The following is a 23,363-nucleotide window of genomic DNA, read 5'->3' as shown; positions in this document are numbered from 1 at the left end:
AGATATTCAATGAAAATTAATAAAAGAAATCTATTTGTTTTATTAGTAGCGTTATAGTAAGTTATGGTTTAAGTCGAGTGGTTGTAGTATGAATGTTTATACACATTGTTAAGATGAATGCAAGATGTCAAATTCAAGAAATAAATAATTTTCAGACTAATATTTAATCTCTTAAAGTATCTCAGCTGGATTTAACAGGGCACTGGAATCAGTTATTCTTGTTTGAGATTGATCAACTATTGTGGGATTCTCTGCATATAATCAAGAGTTCGTTGTCTTAATTCTGCTCGGTGCCAACATCAAGAAAATGAACGAAATCAATTGTTAGTTTCATAATACATATATTTCTAAACATTGATCTCAAATTAGTCTTGGTCATATTACATTTATCAGTCATTTCTTATCAAACAAAAATCAAATTAACATCAAATACACCCAAAATATAGTTTTTCTTCGAATGTTACTCGGGGCTGCCAGATCTCTGACCACTTATTTACTTCGGAATCAAGCGATTGATAACATAAATTATAAAACATTATGATAAACAATTTTAAAAAGTTAAAAATGATAAAATATATCATATATATTAAAAGACAAACAAATGTGAATGCATGAAGATTGTCAGAAAAGCCAATTATAAGTTAACTAAGTTAAAGCATTGAAAATTCATCTACACTTCAGTATCGAGGTTTCACATCAATTCAGGCATCAGAAAGACTTGAAAATTGATTATTTTTTGATGTGAGAGTAAAAATTCTCCTGGCTTGTGAAATTATTTTTTGAACGTGTAGAATGTTAACAACTATATCGCGGCAAGCCACTAACAGATACTGTGAAATGAAAATCTCGAACCAGAGACAACCACCGGAACATGTTAAGCATGAATTCAAGTGAATAAATGAGAATTTGTCCCTGATGAAAATCAACACACACGTATATCTGTTTCGATAAAACTGAGCTCATAATAATAAAACATATCACAATTTATCAATACTAAATACCTATTCTATCAAGCCAGTGGCTCCACCTGTGAGTCCTGCTATCAATGACAAGAGTCCTACCTTTTTACCTAACAACATTCGAGTCACTCTTTTACCAACCTGTGCTTTTCAAAGCAGTCAAGTCCGATTGATAACTAGCATACGAATAACAGTACTAGACTTGTTGATTTGTTCTAGGTATTGAGATATCATTTTCTGATAAATGAAAAATCGAATTAAGACTGCTTCGAAAAACACCCTCTTCAACAAATATCTACAGGTATCCCTGTAATCGCTAAGTAGAATCAACCATTGAATTGTCGCGTTCATAAAAAGAACATGTACGAATAAATCATTTTTACCAATATACAATACATTTTACATATATATTAATGTCTTCGTTTTTAAAGAGTATTTTACACTATCATCATCTTACTATGTCTATAATATCACAACTGATACACTGCGTACAACAGTTTCCTAACTGAAAAATCTACCGACTACTGAAATTTCCTATGGTGACCGAAGAAATGCCGTTAACTAAACTATTTTCTAAGCCAGTCGTCGTCGTATAGTTTTTAAGTACATTTCTTTGAAAAGCCGAAATACAGGCACAAATAATAAGCCATATTATGAACACTGTATAAAGTCATAAGCCCCGAACACACATAGACGTTTTGGTCCAGACCAAATTGGTTTAGGACTGAGTCAAATTTTGCCCGTACCTAATTGAGAGAGCGTGTTTACACTCAAATCACTCACACGAAAGTAAACAATGCTTTTACCAAGCGAGATGAGTCACTTCAGGAACCAGCAGCAATTCACAGACAATAATTTGACCCGTGCTAAAATTTGGCTCAGGCCAGGTTTGTCATTTTGGCCTGGGCCAAAAACGCTTGTGCGATCGCAGCTATAGTTTCGATTACAAGCTCAACGAAAGCGATGTTCCATAATTATCATTTGCAGCGAGTAAAGCACCGGTGAAGGAGCCCCTGGCAGTCAATCAGGATCATTACACAACTCCGACCACTTTGTAATCACCAAGAAACGACAGCTTCTGTTCGTCAGGCGGAATATAATTATAATTCGGAGGGCTGTAACACGGCGGCGGCACCCCCGTCGGCACCATGTGACACGAATCGCGATCCAAGTCCGTTTCGATATAGTGTTGACAGTAGTGATGGCTAACGGGCGCGCTGTACGAACGCACGAAATGCCCGTGAACGGGACACGAACTCGTGTATTGAGTCTGTTCGAACATGTGCGACTCGTAGACGCGCCGCGCGGCGCCGCGCATCGAGTCGTAAGTGAACTGACGACAATGCGAACACATACACGGCGAGTATCGTATCATGTTCAGTTTGCCGCCGCCCGTGGCGCCACCTGCTGCCGCCGCAACGACGCGATTGTTCCGGTTCGTCACGTAGTTATCGACGTCAAGCATATCGCACTCGGGTAACATGCCGCGACCGTCGAACTCGAGCGCGCACGAATTCGCGCACGAGTCCCCGGAATATTCGGCCGGCTGATCGGGCGAACCTTCGAACACTGCGCCGTCATCCTCGTCATCCGGCGGTTGTACCTCGATTACCGTACCCAGAGACGGGTATTTCTCGCTGCACGTCAGTAATTTCCCGGTGAAACTTTTCGCGCTGCTTTCGCCTTCGCTTTCGACGACGAACGAACGATCGCTGTTGGCGTCGTTTCCGACGAACTCAGCGTCGATTTCCGATTCGTTCGACCGACCGGCGACATCACAGTCCGTTCTATCTATACTATCACTATTGCTCAACCTGGCGCTCGTCGACGGAACATTTTCCATTTCCGTTTCGTCGTTGTTTTGCCGCGCGTGATCGCGATCATTTTTACACGTTTCCGAACTACGACACGGCGAAGGATACTGCGGCCCGCTACTGCTAGCCGTCGCGGCGTCCCTCATCGCGCGACGTCCCACGACGACCGGCGCTTTACACGTCTCTTGTCGACCGGTTACGACCGGCTGCTGCGGCGTCGGGCCCTTACCGACGCAGTTTACTCCGCTATCCCGCGATAACGCGTACGTCGAATTCTTCGACGGTAGTTTACCTTCGTATTCGATGTGAATATCGTTACCGTGAAAGTACGGATAATAACCCATCGATCGTCTACAGTGAACGGCGTTGTTATTGTTATTTTTCGTGAAATGATGATTCATCGTATCGTTCCACCGTTCCGCGGCGGACGGCGCCACTGGCATGCTGTTGCGGTTTTGCGATTTTCTACGTCGCAGCGAGCGCCGCTTGACGACGGTCGGCTGCTTCGTCGCGCCGATGATATTCCCGTGCGAGCCGCTGATATTCGAGACGGTGTTCGGCGGCGACGCACTGACTAGCTTCGACATTTCCGCCGGGTCGGGAGTCATACAGAATCGGCGATTCATGTTCGTACACGCGGCTGCTCCTCCGCTCGAAACGGAACCGTCGCGCGTTCCGATACACGCGTACATGTGCATGTCGGAGAACAGAGTTTGAGATTCAGGAATTTGTTGAGGTTGCGGCGCTCCGTTCACCGAATTATGCCACGATTGAGACTTCGGCACGATGTAATTACAAGCGCCCTGACGAGTTTGAGCATACCACTGCCACTCCGGCGGCGGGAACTGACCAGAAAATGTAGCGTATTCGACGTCTTTCTCCGGTGGCTCCCTCTTTTTGTAACGACCGAATAACTTGTCGAGGAATGATAGTTTTTCCGTTTTTCCTGAAATAAGCAAAAGATTTACGGTGATATACATTTCAATTTTTCAAAAGGAGTGAACAGTGAATCTGCGAAGATTATATGTTCAACTGTGCTCGGGTCCAAGACTAAGGATGAGATGCATCATTTCATAAAATCCAATTTTCTAGCTTAATTTCACAATTCCTGGACCGGGTTCCACAGTGTGATTCAGAGTTAAAATCAGTTAATTTCTAAGGTTTTTAACTCTATAGTCAAATTCAACTCAGAACTGAGGAACTGGATCCTGAATTTGAGCAGACACTTTTGACAACTGCATCTTACTCACCATTATCTTTCAGGTTGTTCGACTTAATATTTGTATTTTTGACTGGCGGCCGAATGTGAATCGGTTGCCGATTGTTATTGATGCGTATCGATCCCGGTCGCATGGCTGCCGCTGCTGCGAGGCCCCCTGGTGACGGATCCTTGTTTTCCTTTTGTTTCGGAAGACGAAATGACAAACTGCGAAGTTGATTCTGTTTGATGATGGCTGCGGCGTCGTTGTTGGAATGTGGTGCGGTTGGTTGACTGTGTATGGGACATGGGTCACTGGCAGACGTACCGGCCGGTATTACTGAATCAGTCTGCGTCACGTGGAATGTTTCACCTGCAAGAAAATCAAAACCACAAAAATGATGAACATGAAAGTGTCATGATTGTTAAGCTAACCCTTACTCTTGCCAATGCACACGATATAAGGAAACACGGAAACATGTTTCCATGCCATTTCCCTGTATCAGTAAAAACCCAAGCAACATGGAAACTCCCAAACATGGAATGAAATATGTTTGATCTTGGAAACATTGTTTCCCGAAACCCTGGTTTTCATGGAGACCATCGAAACAGAAAAAACGGAAACAGAAACATGTTTCCTAGCATTTCCTTGTGTCGTGTGCGTTTACGAGAAACCAGAAACATGGTTTCATGGAGATCAAACATTTTTTTCCATGTTTCTGCTTCTGCGTTATGTGCATTGAGCTTTAGCATGATTTCGTCTCGCAGATCTTTAGCTGCAACAAATGTGTCCCCCATGCTCTATGTCAAAAATTCAAGCCGGATGATAAATGACCAGGCGAATCCTGTCATCCAGCGACAATAAAAGCATGTGCTGCGTGTATACGAGGCTGCAGCAACGAAATCCCTTCAGATTCCATAATAAAATCCCTAAGGATAAATATCTCATAAGAAACAAGTGCTTTGATCTGCGAATTTAACAAAGGAGAAATCAGAGAATTCGACAGATTGTCGAATTATATTGCGCTACGAAATCTATTCGCGTAATCAGCTCTGATGAAAGTAAGCCCTCCGATATCCTTGAGAAAGCTTCTCGAATTAACGACGACAAAAAAAACTTCAAACATCAAAGAAATTAATCAGAACATTCTCAGATAAGGATAAATCTAGCTTATCCCTGAAATTGGAGTGATAAGAATTCTTTTGCATAGAAGGCTTTTCTTAGTATCTTAGAATTTAAACAATTTTCTTGCAGGAGTCATCTGCGTTGATTAACAAAATTTAAGATAATAGAAATCTGACTGAATAAACTTAGCCATACTTGAATACATGGAAAAGCATTTTTTCCAAAGAAATAGAGCTCTCTTCATCCAATATGATAAACATATCTACAAAGCTGTGATCACACAGGGACAATTTGGCCCAGGTAAAACTGGTCTGAATCAGCATCAAATTTGGTCTGTGCCCGAATTAGAGAGCGCAGATTCACACGCAAACCACTCTCACTCATTATCAAAATGATATCAAAATGATGCTGTGGCAAGCGAGGTCACTTTCAGAACCCATTAGCATTCACACATATTCATTTAACCTGGTCTAAAATTTGGCTCAGGTCCTGGTCAAAAACCTTTTGCTCAAGATACACGTTCAAGAATAAGAACTTGGTGGTGACATTACGAGACCTTGCCACACCCCAGTCAGATCTGGTAGAGATGCGTGTGCTGCTATTCGCGCATCGGGATGAAATTCATCTCGGTCTAGATACAGCGCAAACCTTTCTCCCCATTCAAATGGAAGCCCGCAATATTTCAAAGTGGATAAATTCATTGAAATATTTGATCGATCGTATGCGGCTGACGAGCAACAACACGCCAATGAGTAAAACGATGAACTTAAGTTCAGTTAATCACAACATTGAAATTATGCATGACGACATTTGCCGGGCTCAATAAATCATTATGACAAGCAGGTTTCTGTCGTACGAGCCACACAAGCACGCGAGGGAGCTTCGTGACCCTCACAGGTCATATAGCGGCGGCTTAATATTCGTGAAAAATCCCACCATCTCAGCAGCGGAGATATTAACAAATGGCCCATGATTCATTTGATCAGATGGCTATAAACATGATTCACCAAATGTTTATGACTTTATTTGCGTGGAAGCTAATTTCGGAGGCATAACCTTCGCGATCAAACATCCAACGAGCCTATTAACGGTCGGTCGCGGGTCAAACCGAATAACTTGCACTCGATTTTTATGAAATTTGACCGAGAAATGTCATTATTATTTACCCGACCTAAACACAAAGTTTAATAATTTCTTTGAAACTCGTTTGTTTAATCTAACTTCACATAATCTACGGAGTTATAGACGATGAAGTCAATAAAACCCGAGTTATTCTTGTAAAACAAGGGGTTTTTTGAATGAAAGATTGTTTTATTTTCGTTCATGTAAATACTATAATAAACTATACTCGACGTAGACAAGAGATTTCTGGTCTAAGTCGTTCTTTGACAAAAAAAAAACTTCAAGATAAAAGTTGTTCTTAGTGCACTTAAGAGAGTTGACACAACTGAATAAATAGATCCTTTTTTCAATGTCAAAGTTTTTATGGCAGATAGCAGGTAGTAGTAGTTATGGAGGTTCATAGTGCCCCCAGCATTGAATCAGGGACAGATTGAGAGGCAAAATTCTAGTCACTTCTGGAACCAGGTGACAAGTCAGACGCATTTTTTGACCCATGCTAAAATTTGACTCGGGCCTGGTCTGACGTTTTTCTTGGGCCAAACAGGTATGGACACATTTGGCTCCTGTGTAAACAGTTGTTCCAAGCCAAATTTGTCGAGGGCGAAATAGATACAAAATCTGGCGTTAAAGGAATCACGTCGGATATTTCTAATATTTTTACGAAGACCTTATTGGATCCATCCCGGAGATATGAATGAACGACGTACGTAGCTTATGACGGTACGGCGTATGTGTACGTGCACGCGAGAGAGAGATGAAAAATCAATCGCGCCATTTTTACACGACGACACCGATCCGTTATTACATCATCCACGAGATTTCATCCCCGACGACGACGACGAGGATGATGAGAGAATGTTTAGACGGAAGACATTAGCGTCAGCGGGGAGCGCCCCGCGGGCTGAAAAACTGAATCACGTTCGTAATAATACAATAAACGTAGGCACGACGATGAGGCGTGGTTTACGAGGTGATGATACGCGATATTAGATACATCGTCACCGAGTCTCCTCTCATTATCGCCCCCTCCCCCTGTCTCTCGACCTAGTAAGACCGATCTGGACGACTGGTCAATCAAATCAGAACCCGCCGATGTCGTCGATATCTCCCTCTGAAAAGTAATTCGATGTCAATACGCCTGAAATCAACTTCGATGAAAGGTCGCGATGCGTTTAACGAATGGAAATTGAGAATCTTTCATTTCTGAATTATAACTAGAATGCAGCACAATGTATTCATATTATCTGAGATCTCGACAGATGACTTTGATAAATACATATCCATAATCCCTGTACAGTTGTTGACCACTGAGTCATGTTTCAATAATTTCGATCTGGTCTGAGACGTAATGAGGATGCAAGAGGCTGAATTACAATGATTTTAATCCAGATAACAGAGTTTGGGTATATATCCAGAAACTAGGCACTGATTTCTTGGGTACATCATGGACGTATTAACTACTGTTTATACGTCCATTCTGTCTATCAGTTCATATTTGCAACACAGTGCGAAGTTCTAACTTGTCACCATATTTGAGGGCTTGGAAAGTAGAGGGTTAATAATATCTTTAAATACATGCGTGTAAAAATCTTTGAAAATGAATATTCCAGAAATTGAAGGCGTAAAACCTCTCGAAAAAGAGAAAATCACAAAACATCGACATTGAAATAAATCTAGGCATAAAAATGCGATAACTACTCGTGCGGTGCCCGCGATAAGACACAATTACGGAATGCGTTAAGGATTTTCTATATCGCTACTTAAGTACTTTCAAACGAGCGAGAAAAAATCCGCGAGAACCGATAGAGAATTTGAATTCACAGTTTGAGAGCCATCGACTGATATCATTGAATATAATACATGAAAATCTGAGTGAACGACTACAAGGCCTAGTGTAATTTCATATACACATACAGCTGCGTATTATTGCGAACTGTGAATTGAGAAATGAACGATAATGAAATTACAGTTATTACCGACTGATCGCGAGGTTTCTCACAGTTACGTTTATTGCTTTAGTAGTTTTTATCATGAAATAAACGCGCGATCATTTCGTTGATCATTTAGTCGGCAATGTTCGCAACGCGTCGCATTTTCTATAACTACCTGTTATAATCGCCAATAAAAATTCAAATAATTTTTTCTGTCATATATATATATATATATATATATATATATATATATATATATATATATATATAACAGTATTGTAAAGCACTATTATAACGATGTAATACACTAGTTTATTATTTGTGGTATGACTGGTGGACTGATATTGATCTCTGTATTCAGAGTTAATGAACAAAACCCACTATGATTTCGCAATTTATTTTCTGACAGTTTTGAAGTTTTGACTAAATCTCATCACCCGAAAAACTAGAATAACATAATAATGGTACGCTGTAGTTCAACGTCTATATTTTCAAACTACTGTATACCATTATTATGTTATTTCGGTTTCTCTGATGATGAAGTTTAGTCAAAACTCAAAACCGTCGGGAAAATAAATCGCAAAATCGTCGACTGTGGATTTTGTTCAGTATCTTTGCAGTGTCTTCTGAGAAATGATTTCTGAAAATCGCTTGGCATTGTTATTAGAATCAAATTCCTGCAACTGGCATATACGTATTTGGGCAGGGTTACTATACTATTTCAATATCTGAGTGAAGAAACTCTGCCCTGACCTTGGTGTGTCTGGCTATAAAATAGACCATTTTGGTCTTTAAAACTGAATAAAAGACATTAAACAGGGTTTCCAGTGGTAAGGCCAGGGTAAAAAGAAGTACTAAGAAGGACCTTTTCAGCAATTTCAACCCCAAAAGGACGGACTTTTTGACTCAGAAAGAAGTAATTTCCAGTAAAATGAGGGCCTATAAGGGAGCATTTTCACAATGCCTTTGCCGGAATGCTATAGCCGTGTAGACCAGTCATTTGATTGATTGATTTTATTTTCATAGAACATAGTAATTTATCTTACAAAATACCACAGAACTATTTCAGGGTAATTCTATAACACTTACATGTATATTCAATCTAACTGACAACTGAATTACCAGGCCTGAGCAATAAAATACTTCAACAGTCGAATTTGCGACAAAATTGAGCGCGAAAATACATAAAAATCAAATTTTGACAGACTTTTTTTTATCAAAAGGAAGGACTTGGAGTCAAAAATAAGAACGAAGGTGATATTTGTCCACAAACTTTTTCCGAAAGAAGGACAAAGAAGGACTTGGAAGGACCGCTGGAAACCCTGTTAAAGACCATAGCTCAATACTGGAGGAATGACATGCAATCGTGATACTATCCTTATCGCCTCTGTGGAGCAATTCCCGTTCTAAATAACAGTCGTCATAAAAGAAACATCAGCCTTCATCCGCGTATCCAATATTCACGAAGCCGAACGTCAAGACGCTGTCAAAGTGGAAATGTCACGATTGCCGCAGCGAAAAAAAAAACGCGCAAGAGCAGAGAGAACGCTAATGACGATAGGAAAGGTTTATTGATAGAAAGCAGTACGAACGTTTGATGTGAAACTATCTGAAATGTGGGTGAGTCAAGATTATTGAACAAACGCATGCCATTAATTGACTGAAACAGGTCCCCCAGCCACGAAACAGCTATCATGCATTAGTGTTGCATTGTAGGAAAACCTCGTTTCTTATGAGGCCGAATGCGGAACTTCTATAAATACGGCGCAGATGAGAAATCCTTTGTGACTTTTTTTCAGACGTCTAAATGTCAAGTCACGGTGGAAGAGAGTAATTTTTGCCTCCCTATTTCTAACGACGTATACAAGCTAGCCACACCTGTTACCATTCAATTAGTGGGGACATATACACTGTCGATAATAACATCCAGAGAGACAGTAAGAGATGATACGACATAAGTGCACTTGTAGGGCTGTACGGCGTTTAAGTTTCAGGTCAGTAAAGCCAGCTCTTAAGTGCGCTTATGTCAGAATCTCATTATCATGGCTATAATGAGCAACTACAGTCAAGGGACATTCTCTGCGATATCCTCCAAATGCTAAGCATCCCTCAGAATGAAACATGTTAATTTCTTCTTAATTCCTGAGGTAGATGTCAGAAAAGAACTTTCGTGATCAGATACTAAATGAATCTTAAGCAAGTTGATGACTTGAAGTTATTCTTTATCAAGGGGTACAGGGGTACTGTAAGGTCAACCAATCAGCTGTAAGCACTAGTATCAGGTGATCTATTCGAATATGAGTATAAGCAAAAATGCATACAGAGTATTTATGTTAGGTTACCCAGAATGAAGATTAACAAATGGTTGAGAAACCAGAATAAAGATTTACAGCAGATCCAAGGGGAGGGTGCAGGGGGCTACTAAAAATTTCAAGTTGCCCAGAAATGTTACGGCGAAATTAAATGTATTAAACCGATACCTAAAGAAGTTTAAATTCATAAGCTTGATCTCTGTGTTTCCAAAAATGAGTTTATTTTTTCCCAATGAACACTCTTTCGGAGCGCCCTCATACACGATATGCCTTATTTCGGGGTGCGCCCCTCCCCGAATATAGATCCGCACCTATCGAAAAGTAAATCTTCTGTGAAACAAACGCGATCCCTACGATCAACCGCCGCGTTGAATACGATCCGTTTTCCGTTCAAAAACACGACGCAATTAACAAGTGACAGCGAGTGATGTATATGATATATGAGACGATGATACGAAAACTGATCAGACATCGATTTCGCATCTCCTCCACCCGTCCACCCGAGCGTGCCGCCGATATCCGATTCCGCCGTAGGCGTTTATATTGATGGATTAAGACATCTTTTCCGTCAGATCATTGATTACACGTTTTTGTATAGAGACGAACGTGTGTGTGTGGAACAATGTCACCCATGAATGCATCGCTAACTGCCATTGCTGCGTAATCTGTTACTGACTCATCTGTACAGAGAGAGAGGGAGAGGACATTCCATTACTCGCACGGATGTTTAGACGCGTATCAGACTTATATAAATCAAACACTTTGCGCCGGTCGTATCATCCGGGTAGATCTACCTCTATAAATCATTACGCCTCGAATCTGTCACGCCGCCGAGCGCTATTAGCGACGGCGACGGCGCTGAACAACCGATCCGTCCGTCGTCCTCCGACTATTCATCGGCCATCGCTCCGTAATATCGCCTGTCCCGCCCGCGGATTAGAAATACCAACAAGAATCCTAATCTAAAAAACTTCCATTTTCTATCAAATAACCATTAATTCGTCCAAAATCATTCGTTATAGTAACTGCTTTGAGGATTCAATAGAAGGGTCAACTCAAAATTACCTTCTAGTAATAGTCATCTTCAGACAAGTAGTTCCTGAAGATGACTATTAGGTTATAGTCAAATTTTAGCTTAAAGGAAAGTTTTATAACGGTGGTGCCAGAGCTAAATTTTCTTTGGGCTATAACTGCATGGCCAAATAAAGTGCTTAAACTGGATAGTGAAAAAATCATCAGAATAATAACTGGGTGGTCACCAATTTACAACTTCCCTGATTTTTCCATGTTAGAACACAAAATTCTCATAGTTGATCCCAAGGAATTTCTTGGTTTAGAATCTTACAATTCATTAATTTCAAAGAATCCTGTATTAATTAAGAAACATGTGGTTAATAAGATTATTTAAATTCCCCCAGTTTTCCCAGGTTTTTGGAAAAATTTGTCAAATTCCCCGAGTTGTCCCTGAATTTCTTTAGATTCCCTGAGTTTTCCAGGTTTTCCAAGTCGACGGCCGCCTCGAAAGAGTCCCAGAACAAACTAATTTCGGAAAATGTTTATTTCGACCGACCGATCATCGAATTAGACGACAGATCCGATTGTAACATCAGCAATATCGGATATCGCTCTTTTTAACTTTGAAGCGTCTGCTATTTTCGTCGTTACCGCAAATTCTATTTACTCAACGTCGGGCGGCGTTGTCTTTGTCCGCGACGACGATTTGCATAGAAATTGAGCTACGTACGGCTGCGAGACCTGCGGGCAGTTGTTCAGCCCCGTTCCTCCGAACCACAGCAGTCTCTCACGACGCGGCGCCGGCAAACGTTATATAAATAATGAAATTTCGTCGATTTTCTCTCTAGTAGCCGCGCGATGATGAGGACGATGATGACAAAATCGACGAAACGAGATTTAATATCCTTTCGTGCGTGCATGGCTCGTGTACGCATCCCTCCTAACGTCACTTTTGACGTAGTTATACAATATTGAGTAATTATCCCCGTCAAAATATGTTACCGAGTCACTACAGATCAGTCATTCCTGGATATAAGGAGTTTTCAAGGAGAAAATTTCAAATTTCGAGGAAGTGTCTGTCTGCATCACTTTCATATTCCAATAACCATAGACTCCTTCTAAACCGGTACTGTTTATCTCAGTTAACCATTTATGCAGTGGTTTCCTAAGCAAACTTTTATCCTTTACACTAAGTAAACTAAATTTCTAATTTGGCAACTGCCTTACGTAAAAAAAATCTTATGCCAACACTACCAATTTAGGTCTTTAGTTTAATAAAAAAATTTCTAATTGCCTATTTCTCAAACGTGAAGGAGTTCTGGACATTTTGCTCAACTTTAAGAAAGTTTCAAGCACCTTGCAAAGTTTCAATGCATTTTCCATTTAGAATGAGTTTTGAGGAGGAATGAAGGAGTCGTACGCAAGTGTCGAGTACGTATGGTTTTTTTATTCCTACGATGAGACAGAGCTCGGTATTCGCCTGCAGTATTATGATGACGATGACGGAGGAGGACTACGGATAATGATCAAAGCTAAATGATGCAATATTCCACGGCGTTGACGACGACGACGGCGACGGAAGATATTGGATACGCAAAAAGCATTCGACTGAGTCCACGAGATCATCAATTATGGCGCTGCATCGACTGAGCGATAGATAATGAAATAAAATGTCGTTCTTCATTCTTTCCGATAATTGTTCCAAATAGAAATATAGCAGAATGAAAACAGGGAGGTTATTTGTTGAGGCTGCACGTCTTAAACGATGTAATTATATATCCGAGATCAGACGAACACTTTTGGCCTGGGCAAAATTTGGCATCCGCCAAATCAGGCCCGGAACAACTGTTCACATGGGCCCATGCCTGTTTGGCCCTACTAAATACTTCGTACGAGGCCCACGCCAAATCATTGCCACCGGTTCCGGAAGTGACTCACTTCACTTTTTGAGCATTGTTTAGTATTGAGTGAGTGGTTTGCTTGTGAATGCGCCCTCTAATATGCATGGCCCAAATTTGTCTTTTGGCCCATTTTGACCCAGTCCAAATTGTATCTGTATGATCGCGACTAATAAGCACGAAAATTCAGTCAAATCGGAACAATCAGTAGGAAGATGTTAGATTTACCAACGCAGTGCGCTCTAACCACCTGAGCTAACAAGGTCAACTACCGGAACCACAACTTTTGCACTACTTATCATCCGAATCTTAACCTAATAATATATACCCGACCCCTCGAGATACTAACTCTCTTGACACTAAACCCTAATTTCTGCGGCTGAAAAGGCTGCCATTTTGTGTATACCGCTTGTTTGTAGGATCGAACATTTACCGAATATTGAATGGTTTGCTCAACATTTCTAGATAATAAAGTTTTCTAAACCACAAACCACAGTTATATTAAGGGGAGTGTTAACCGTCAATGCATATTGTCATGAAAATAGAATGAAGCTATTTTCAGACTACGGAGCTAGTTTCAAACTTGACGACTATCTGTTATATTAGCCAGTCAGTCAGGCTAGGGTCGTTGACAATGTTCAAGATATAACATTTCATATCAACAACATATCGAACTAACGACAGCTTCAGAGTATGAGAACAAACTTTACTTAATGTTAAGATATTGTATTGAGAGCCGATATATCAATTCAAGTCAAATTGACATAGGTAAAGTAGGCGTGTGAAACAACAGATTGGTGCCTGTTGACACGATGCGACACAAAGTGGTGCGTTTTCAAGAAATTTAAGAGGCTTCCTTCCGAATAATGAATCTAAGACGTGCGCCTTATTGTATAGGTCAGAATAGAAATGATGATTATACCGAAGCCATATCAAAACAACGCTTCAAATTGTCTGAAAGTTTGAGATATAGATTTTCGTCGTCTAAAAACAAGTTTCAGTAAACTTTCCGTTGAGAAGTTCTCCCTCATCAAACGCTCAAAATAGAAGATTTTTCTAAATGAGAAACCGTATAAATCTGCCGTGACACGAGATGCTAAATTTCCTTAGGTTTCATAAAAATTCATGAATTTTCGGAGTATACACATATATAGACATATTTTTATATATATTAATATATACCAAGATGCAAAGATAATTAATAATCAGTTTGGCCAATGACCTGGAAAACTCATAAAAATCAGGTAAAACTCATAAAATATTTCACCAACTCTCACCAAAAACCTGCAAAACCTGGAAGGGAATTCAGATGATCTTATTGTTTCTTAGTTCTTTATCAATACATGATTCAATGAAAAATGAATAAATGAATCGTAACATTTCAAATCTAGAAATTTCCCTGATTCACGAGGGAATTATCACAAGGAAAACACAGAGGATTTGTAAACCAGGCGGGAAGCGGCCAACCTAATTCAAAAAAATGTTTCAAAAATGTGTCGAGAAAATTTTGCTCGGGCGCAACTTCAAACGAGCCGAACGAGTAATTAGAATCGTTGACGGAATTAGCTGCGTTCGAAGAGGTCGTAAATTAGCGCCGTTTTCGTAACGATCTAGCGAGCGGGATATAAACCGAATTGAGTCATCTCGCGCGCCGCGACCGCATCCGTACGACCCGTCCGTCCGCACGACGACGACGGTATCGCGCGATAAGATACTTCCTTAACGAGTAACATCGAATTCGGTTTAATCAACCACTTCGTTTATTATGCAAACAACTTGACGTTATTTACGACGACGACAGGGAAAAAATAATTAGCGCTCGCGTCGCGATCAACGCGTAGCATGTCTGACGGTTCTTCCTCCCTCGACGCTTAGTTTGGAAATATTCTGTCTTTTCTTCGGTAACTAATTCGGACAAATTGTGACCGTGAAATTCAGTCCCGAGTCTAATTCGATTTGATAATGGATGATGACAGCTTTCAGTTCAATGCGAAGAAAGAAGTTCTTATCTTCTACGTCTTCACTTTTCCGATAGTGAACTAAATTTATAATCGAGAAATTGTTTTTTGAAAATTCAGGCTTCTGGCACAATTGTCCTCGCATGGTACCGGTCTTGTGTTAGCCGCGATCACGCAAGCATTATTGGCCCAGGCCAGATTAGGCCGATGCAGCGGACCAAATTTGACTCGGGCCAGATTCATGCCAATTTGGCCCGGGCTAAATCCGTTTCCATGTGATCGTGGATTATTTCACAAATGTCGATACAGGCCTACAGTGGAAACTCATTACAATGAACGGCAGGGGTTAGAACATCTGTTTTGAAGGCCTACGACCCAATATTTAGTTGTTTTCAGTATAAAATTAGATAACTTGCCTTATTACTTAGGGACAAATTTCTTAGTTTGTTACATCTGATCAGTCATTGTATGTGAGTTTGTTATAAGGAGGCTCCACGGTATCGGAAATCTATTTTCAGTAAAAAAGCCTAGCATTTCACGTCACCTTTCCACTAATTAATGCCCCTGAGTATTTCGGTATTATCAAAGAAGATATTTACAGTTTCCCAATTTCGTTTTCCTTAAATTTTTCATGACCTTTTCCATAAAACTAAACTACACATCGCCGACCTAGAACAGGCAATGTAGAATAAGTGCCAATTATCAATACCATCGACAAAGTGTTTTCATAAAGTTTGTTATGAAATGTTTAGTAAGGACATTAGGCATATAGAAATTCCCATTTTCCAAACATTTCCAACCCGTAAGAATCCTGATAAATGCATTTTCAGGGTGGCCACTTCTATTTGACTCACTTTTTCCCTCACTATTGCCTGACATGCACGTTGTTTTCCCTGACTTGATCCGCTCAGAATTCTATCAATTAACACAGTAAAATACGTAAAACATAGAAACTGTTTGATCATACACATGATCTAACAATCTCAACAAATTTTCCTGACTTTTCCCTAATTTCAAGCTCTTTTTTTTCAAAATTCCCTGATTATTCCTCGACTTTTTTAAAGCAAAGAAAATTCCCGACTTCTCCCCGATATCCAGGACTCGGTTCCACAGTTGTGAGTTGGAGTTAACTCTTTGAGTTGAAATTAGTTCATAATCGATGTTTCAACTCAAGAGTAAAAAATCGGAATTGATTCGGAACTGTCGAACTGGACCCCGGATCCAGTCCCACAGTTGTGAGTTGGAGATAACTCTTGAGTTGAAATTAGTTCATAATCAATGTTTCAACTCAGAGTCAAATCGGAATTCATTCGGAACTGTCAAACTGGACCCAGGATCCAGTTCCACAGTTCTGAGTTAAATTTGACTTTACAGTTTACTCGTTGAAAATGAACTGATTTCAACTCGGAGTTAACTCAAACTCAAAACTGTGGAACCTGGTAAGTGGCCACCTTAGATTTCACTCGAGCGTGCGCGTGAGTTCCGCGTATTTAGGATATGTTTTTGAATGAACGGATCGATGCGATCGTCGACCGACGATCCCTGATCGTACCGCCATCCGTTGTTCGACAAAGGCACCCCGCCGATGATAATCTTGTTCCTGGCGCGGCGGCAACTTCGCCCCGCGTCGTCATGACGACGAACAACGCCAAACTCTTTGAAGTCCCCCTCTATAAAGGTATTTAATTATTCACTACATTAAGCCGAGATAGTGCTCGCGAGCGCGCCGTACAAGTCAGATTTGGAAAGGATTCAACTGGCACGCGGACAACAACCTTTTATGTCCGTATAGACTAAAACGGAATCGGTATTGTTTTTTTAACGACGGGCACGATTCATCGTTACGTATATCTGTTGAATTCAGATTGAAAAACGACCATTTTCGCGCAGAGAGACGATATGACGGGAACGCAAATTGAAATAACGATAATTAATACGCCGTAGTTCCGTGTTCGAGTAAAGCCTGCATCGGCTTCAAAACGCGATATATCGGTAGCATCGGCGAAACGCAAACGAGTAGAGCGCGCACCTTTGTCTTTCTGATACGATTAAATTATAACGTCAATATTCGCCCGATTTAGCAATGGATAAATGAGCAGTTATCGAAACTTCATTGTGCGTTTTCATTAGCAATTGTTGAGTTTGATTGAAGGGAAATACATTGGAAGTAACTAATTTCAACTCAGGCCTATACAATAACATCGAAAATCCATATACATTTTACATACCATCTAAATTCTAAAATTTTTCCATATATATTTTCAACATCTAGGACAGGGTCACCACTGACATCGGTAATTCCTGGATATAAGGAGTTTTCGAGGAGTTTTAAAGGAGGAAATTTTGAAATTTCAAGGAAGTGTCTGCATCGCTTTCATATCCCACTCATCCTTAATCCGGTACTGTCAATCTCAGTAAACCATTAATTCAGTGGTTTTGTAAGCATATATCTTTATCCTTTATGCTACTAAACTCAGTTTTTCTAATTTGGTAGCCGCCTTATTGGGTAGAAAAAGAAAAAATCCTAGTCCCACCTTTATCGATGTAGGCGTAGTCTACAATACAACTACAAACATTTCTAATCGCCTATTTCTCAAAATTGGAAGAGTTTTCAAGGAGTTTCAGGCATTTTGCTCAAATAAAAGGAGTTTCAAGCACTTTTCAAAATAAGCCAAAACAGAAGAAAACATTCAAAGACTGATAGCTCTCTGAACCCTGTAAACCATCAGGACAAAAACCCTTAGCTTCATAAGAAGGATCTATTCAGATGATAACTGCAAGCGCTTTTAAAATGAAGTCGGGAATCTTGTATGTAAACAGAATCCTTGATTGAGAGTCTTTAAGAGTCCGTAATAAAGAACACTCTGAAAAGCATTTAAATACTTGAACCATTCCTAAAAGAAATGTTTCTCCTGGATAACATTAAGAGTGGTATGTAATGAGAACTGGCGAGTAATATTCTATAGGCCTCATGTAATTCGAACACTGTTTGTGATGTATAAGCATTTAAACTCATACGTCCTACTGATTCAATATTCATAATCCCAAAGGAAATTTGGACTTAAAAAAAAGTAGATCATGTTAAACCTGTTTCATGGATTACCGGTAATACAAGCTTTCTGTTTTCCAAACTCCAACAAAAAATCCTTTACAGATTACACGGCCATCGGAAGGAAAAAATCCCAAAACATTTTCTCAAATAAAAGTGTACATACTATGCAATGAAGAGAACGCATTTGAAAAATTTGTAAATATATTATGATAGGCTTGTTTGTTCGTATACCAGATGATACCTAAATAAACATATGTATATCTATACATATATGGATAAAGATATACGTATATATAATAGAGAGATGAAGCAAAAACCCCTAAAACCAGTTTGAAGCTGAAAGATAATCCATAAGATCATTGCTACCGGCATAAAACCCAATACGCCATTGATTTTCTTCCATATGCATATTATACTTTAGCATCAGGGGCATATCTCTAACAAACTTCATCACCAGAAATACATCTCAGCTCTAAGGAATATTTCATGTAATTGATTAGTGGCAGCAACGACTTAATAATGAACTCAATAGCAGCAGCAGCATTCTATGCAAAAACGGTAATCTGTTCTAGAAAACCAAGGGAGGTATAGTGTCGACTGTATAAAACAATCTAAAAACTGAAGCATTATGATCGATTTTTGGAGTACAAACAGATAGCGCAACGAAAAAAAATCCGCGCAAAAAACTGTTTTATGATTTAGGCCTATCTAGAGAAAGGTGTATAAACGAATATCTTATGAAGCTAAATCTTAATACTAAATAAACATCTTTAAACCTTGATGAACCAGTTGATAAACAACATATTGTACAGGGGTGGATCCAGAGAGTTCACTTGTTGCCAGAAGAACCCCTCTGAAAGCCTTCAGAAAAAACCTTTCCAGGATAAGAGGGTAAAAATGTATTTATCGCATTATAAGCCTATAGCTACAAAACGTAGATACTTCAGCCCAATCAATACACCTCAGAATACATCTCAGAAAGCCAAATTCAAACATTTTTTGGTCATTTGAGTGAGTGTGAACCCCCAAGCAAAACTCCTGGACGCGCCCCTGTTGCAACCAGTATCTAGTTGTCCAGAATCAGGGTAATAATGCTAGAGATATAAATCATAAACCTCTAGCATTTTCTACCTATGGCATTATCGCTATCGCATTTCTACCGCGAACCAGTTGCCCCCATGTCACCTCTGCTTAGATCCATGAATATCAATTCTAATATTTACCATAACAATTTCCATATTGATGAATGAGGCCAGTCACCGGTTTATCAGTATAGGAAGCTGATCGGGCTAAAATATCGCTGCATTACTGCGTGCAAGTTCTGATTATGCGATGTTTTTATAATTTAAGCCGACGCACTATCCGACCGGCGGAATTGATCATCTCCAGCGTCGAATGACAAGTGTGAAAAATGACGACCACGGCGAACGAAAGAACGGCAGCGGCGGGGTCGGACTCCGATGGATCAAAACTAGATTAACTCGATGATAAATGAATATTGCATCGGATGTTTGATACATGTATCTATGTATACCGGATTGCATCAGATGTTTGATACATGTATCTATATATACTGGATTACATCGCATGTTTGATACATGTATCTATGTATACCGGATTGCATCAGATGTTTGATACATGTATCTATATATACTGGATTACATCGCATGTTTGATACATGTATCTATATATACCGGATTACATCGCATGTTTGATACATGTATCTATATATACCGGATTGCATCAGATGTTTGATACATGTATCTATATATACCGGATTGCATCAGATGTTTGATACGTGTATCTATATATACCGGATTACAATGGATGTTTGATACATGTATCTCGGCATTAGACAAGATTTACTGTAGTTAAAATCCGACTGGGAAAGTAGACCCAGCGAAAGAGCGGGATTCACATCCACTAATCCTAGTTCCGCAACCATCACGTTTTTTCTATCAAACAATACATGTATTTTGGTTTCTGTTAGATGAAAAAATATTACTTTAGCGAATGACCATGCAAATTACTGAGAACAGTTAAGTCGTTTCAAAAACAAATCTAAATAGACCTATCAGTAGAAAATATGATAAAACTCTAGTGGGGTCGAAGTGTGTCTCTGGATTGATAACATTCAGGTGTCATAAAGTTGCTGCTAAATCCTAGAATCTGGCACTCTGAACAAGAGATCTCAAGATCGAGACTTGCTAATTAAAGAAAAGGGGGCATAGCACAGGAACTATGTCATAAACAAGAGGACAATAGTAATGGAGGCTAGAGTGTTAACATGTTAATCGAAGCTTACTAATCAGTAGATAATAGTTACAATACATACTATTGTCCCCATAAACAGACAATAATTACATGTCTCATGTATTATATAATGACGCCTCTGAACGCTAATTGATTTCTCACAGCAATAATGAGCAATCAAGCGAAAATTGTCCGTGAATTATGTATGTACATTTAGAATGGCTGTATGCACAATTCCTACTAATACCCAGTAGGCCTAGTACACAATAGCGAACTGTCAGAATTATAAATTCTCATCAGAGTAAAACATTAAGTATGACATTCGATAACAGAAGTTTGAAATTAATTTGTAAACTTAATCTCGACACTGCATTTGGGGTCTCAAGGCCGGTTCAAGAAACGCTATTGTATTAAGTAGTCCCACTATGAAAAAACTAAAATCCAAAATCGGATCAACGAGTGGTTTCGAAACGAAACAAAAGCTATTTCAAGTAATTGGAATGTTGCGAAACAATGAAAACTTGCGATAACTTTCTGTTTGTTGTAGTAAAGTGAAGTATAAATGGAAAGGCTTCACGCGACGTTTTCTTGTCTATATAAATTGGATTAATCGCGCGCTTGAGCAAATGCCGACAACGGTTTACTACGAATTTACGGAAATAACCTTTGTCCGATTGTCTTGTTACCGATTTTATAGCGATAGAGTCATACCGAGCGAGTATAGAAATATCTGAACGGAACAACAGTTCGCGACACCCCCGTACTACTAGGCTATAATTAAAAGAAAATACCGAAAAGATTGTCGTTTTCAATTAAACGCAGTCACAGTTTTCAAAACGGAGAGAATGGCTACAGGTAGAATTCCGAAGAATTTTTTGTAATGCAAACAAAAACTAAATTCCGAACTCTTCTAACCTCATCATATACCCAGTACTAGTCAAAATGATATGAAAGATTAGGGACTGCAGTTTAGACTGCATATTGAATACCGATTGAAGACAAAATGTAATCACAACTTCATTATTTTTCGTACTGGGCCATTATCAGATTAATAATAGTCACTAGGGCAGTTATTCCCAAGATTCACGATTCAACCCCTAAAGATTATCAAATCCGGTCCATGAAACTGTGCCGAGGACCCAGAGTAACGAAAAAGTTTAACTCAAAATTCATTTCTTATTGAATCGCGTATCAATAAAGAAACACGAGGTAATGAGCATTATCCAAATTCCCAGAATTTTTCAGGTTTTTGGTAAAATTTGAGTTCGCTGTTTTTTTTTCTAGAATTATCTGATTCCCTGAGTTTTCCGGGTTTCCCAGGTCAGTGGCCACCCTGTCAAACAGTTCCATCGAACTGAACATTTCTTCTTACCGGTTTGATAAACTTTCCGTTCGGCGACCAGAATTTGCAAGCTCTCCTCGACCATTTTATCCGACGGTAAGTGCATGCCGCGAAAGTTTTCGAGAAGACGCTGTTTCAGAACGTCCTTCGTCGCCGGGATCTTGTTCGCGTTCAAGTCGGAGACGACGTCGCTTACGGCTTCCGGTAACGAAATAAACTGAGTCTGAGGAATCGTCTGCATTTCGATCCCGTTTACGTCACCTAGATCGAGAAAATAAATCCGTAAATCGGTTTTCTTAACAAAAAAACAACTAGAGGAACAATTCAATATTAAGTGTATTAATTGAACAATTCTTGAGTCACTAGAAAATATGATCCAATTTCTTCAATGAATACAACTTAAATAGTGACAAATTTGAAAAAGCCTTGAATCAAAAAGGAATCAATTCTAAAGGCTTAGGCCTATTCTAAAGGAATTTTTTTTTGACAGCTGCTCCAAGACCCAGTTCCACAGTTTGACTGCATTTAAGTATCTAAATTTGTTTTGAACCACCTGGTGGCACAAATAAGATAAAGTCGGAAATTAGTGCATGTAGGCCTATTAATGTGCATATATAGGGTATGCACTATTTTGACTGAGCCTATAGGCCTACATCTGACTTTGGCCCACTTGGCAACCGCAAAACTGGATCCTACAGCCTAGTTTCAAAAGTTCATCCAAAATTTTGAACTCACAACATTTCTGTTGATAAAACCTTACGGAAACCCAACCACATAAACCTACCTATTCCATGAATGAAAAATCCTTTTGGCGGCTTCAACATTCTCTTAGTCCAAGAATTCCGAATGATTTCCAAATCGACCTCGTCGCTGCCGAGAAGCAACACGAACGCGTCGACAACGTGCTCGATGCAACCCTTGTATTTCATTTTACGAATACTCTCGCCTAAATACGCGCAGTTTTTATTCTCTTGCACGAAAGCGTCGAAAACCAATTTCGGAATTTTCGAATCAATGCGATGATGAACATGTTGTTTGTGACCGCTGCTCCGGTGGTTATGATGATGGTGATGATGGACGGATGATGACAATGCTGTTTTATTTCCATCATTTACAGTCAGCTCGTCGTGGACCTGCTGACTCGATTCATGATGATGTAGTTGGTGGCCGGTTTTCGAAGTTTTCTGGCCCCCGCCAGCGGCTTCCACGTCTAGAACTTCAGCTGAAGTACTGCGGTGTCGCGGTATTTCCTTCAAAACCACCGCCAAACATCGAGGCACAAGAGCAACGTTACCCCGTAAAACGTGTTTGTTATCTTTCGCGTGTCGGGGGTGCATTTTGAAGGTAATCTTTGGTGCCGCATTCGCTCCTCGTTCATCCCATG

General features: G+C 39.8%; 1 protein-coding gene across 1 annotated transcript; it reads right to left on the bottom strand.

Moving 5' to 3' along the window:
• Positions 1–364: 364 nt before the first annotated feature.
• Positions 365–23,316, bottom strand: LOC141903444 (uncharacterized). Its single transcript, XM_074791560.1, has 4 exons — positions 22,764–23,316; positions 22,010–22,240; positions 4,024–4,344; positions 365–3,719 (listed from the first exon to the last, which is right to left on the bottom strand). The coding sequence occupies exons 1-4, from the start codon at positions 23,314–23,316 to the stop codon at positions 1,993–1,995; spliced, it is 2,832 nt and encodes a 943-aa protein (XP_074647661.1). The 3' UTR covers positions 365–1,992.
• Positions 23,317–23,363: the final 47 nt, after the last annotated feature.

This window comes from Tubulanus polymorphus, chromosome 4 (assembly GCF_964204645.1).
Source record: "Tubulanus polymorphus chromosome 4, tnTubPoly1.2, whole genome shotgun sequence".
In the NCBI taxonomy this organism is placed as follows: domain Eukaryota; kingdom Metazoa; phylum Nemertea; class Palaeonemertea; order Tubulaniformes; family Tubulanidae; genus Tubulanus; species Tubulanus polymorphus.
The sequence above is the reverse complement of the archived record's forward strand: the minus strand, read 5'-3'. Positions and strand labels throughout refer to the sequence as shown.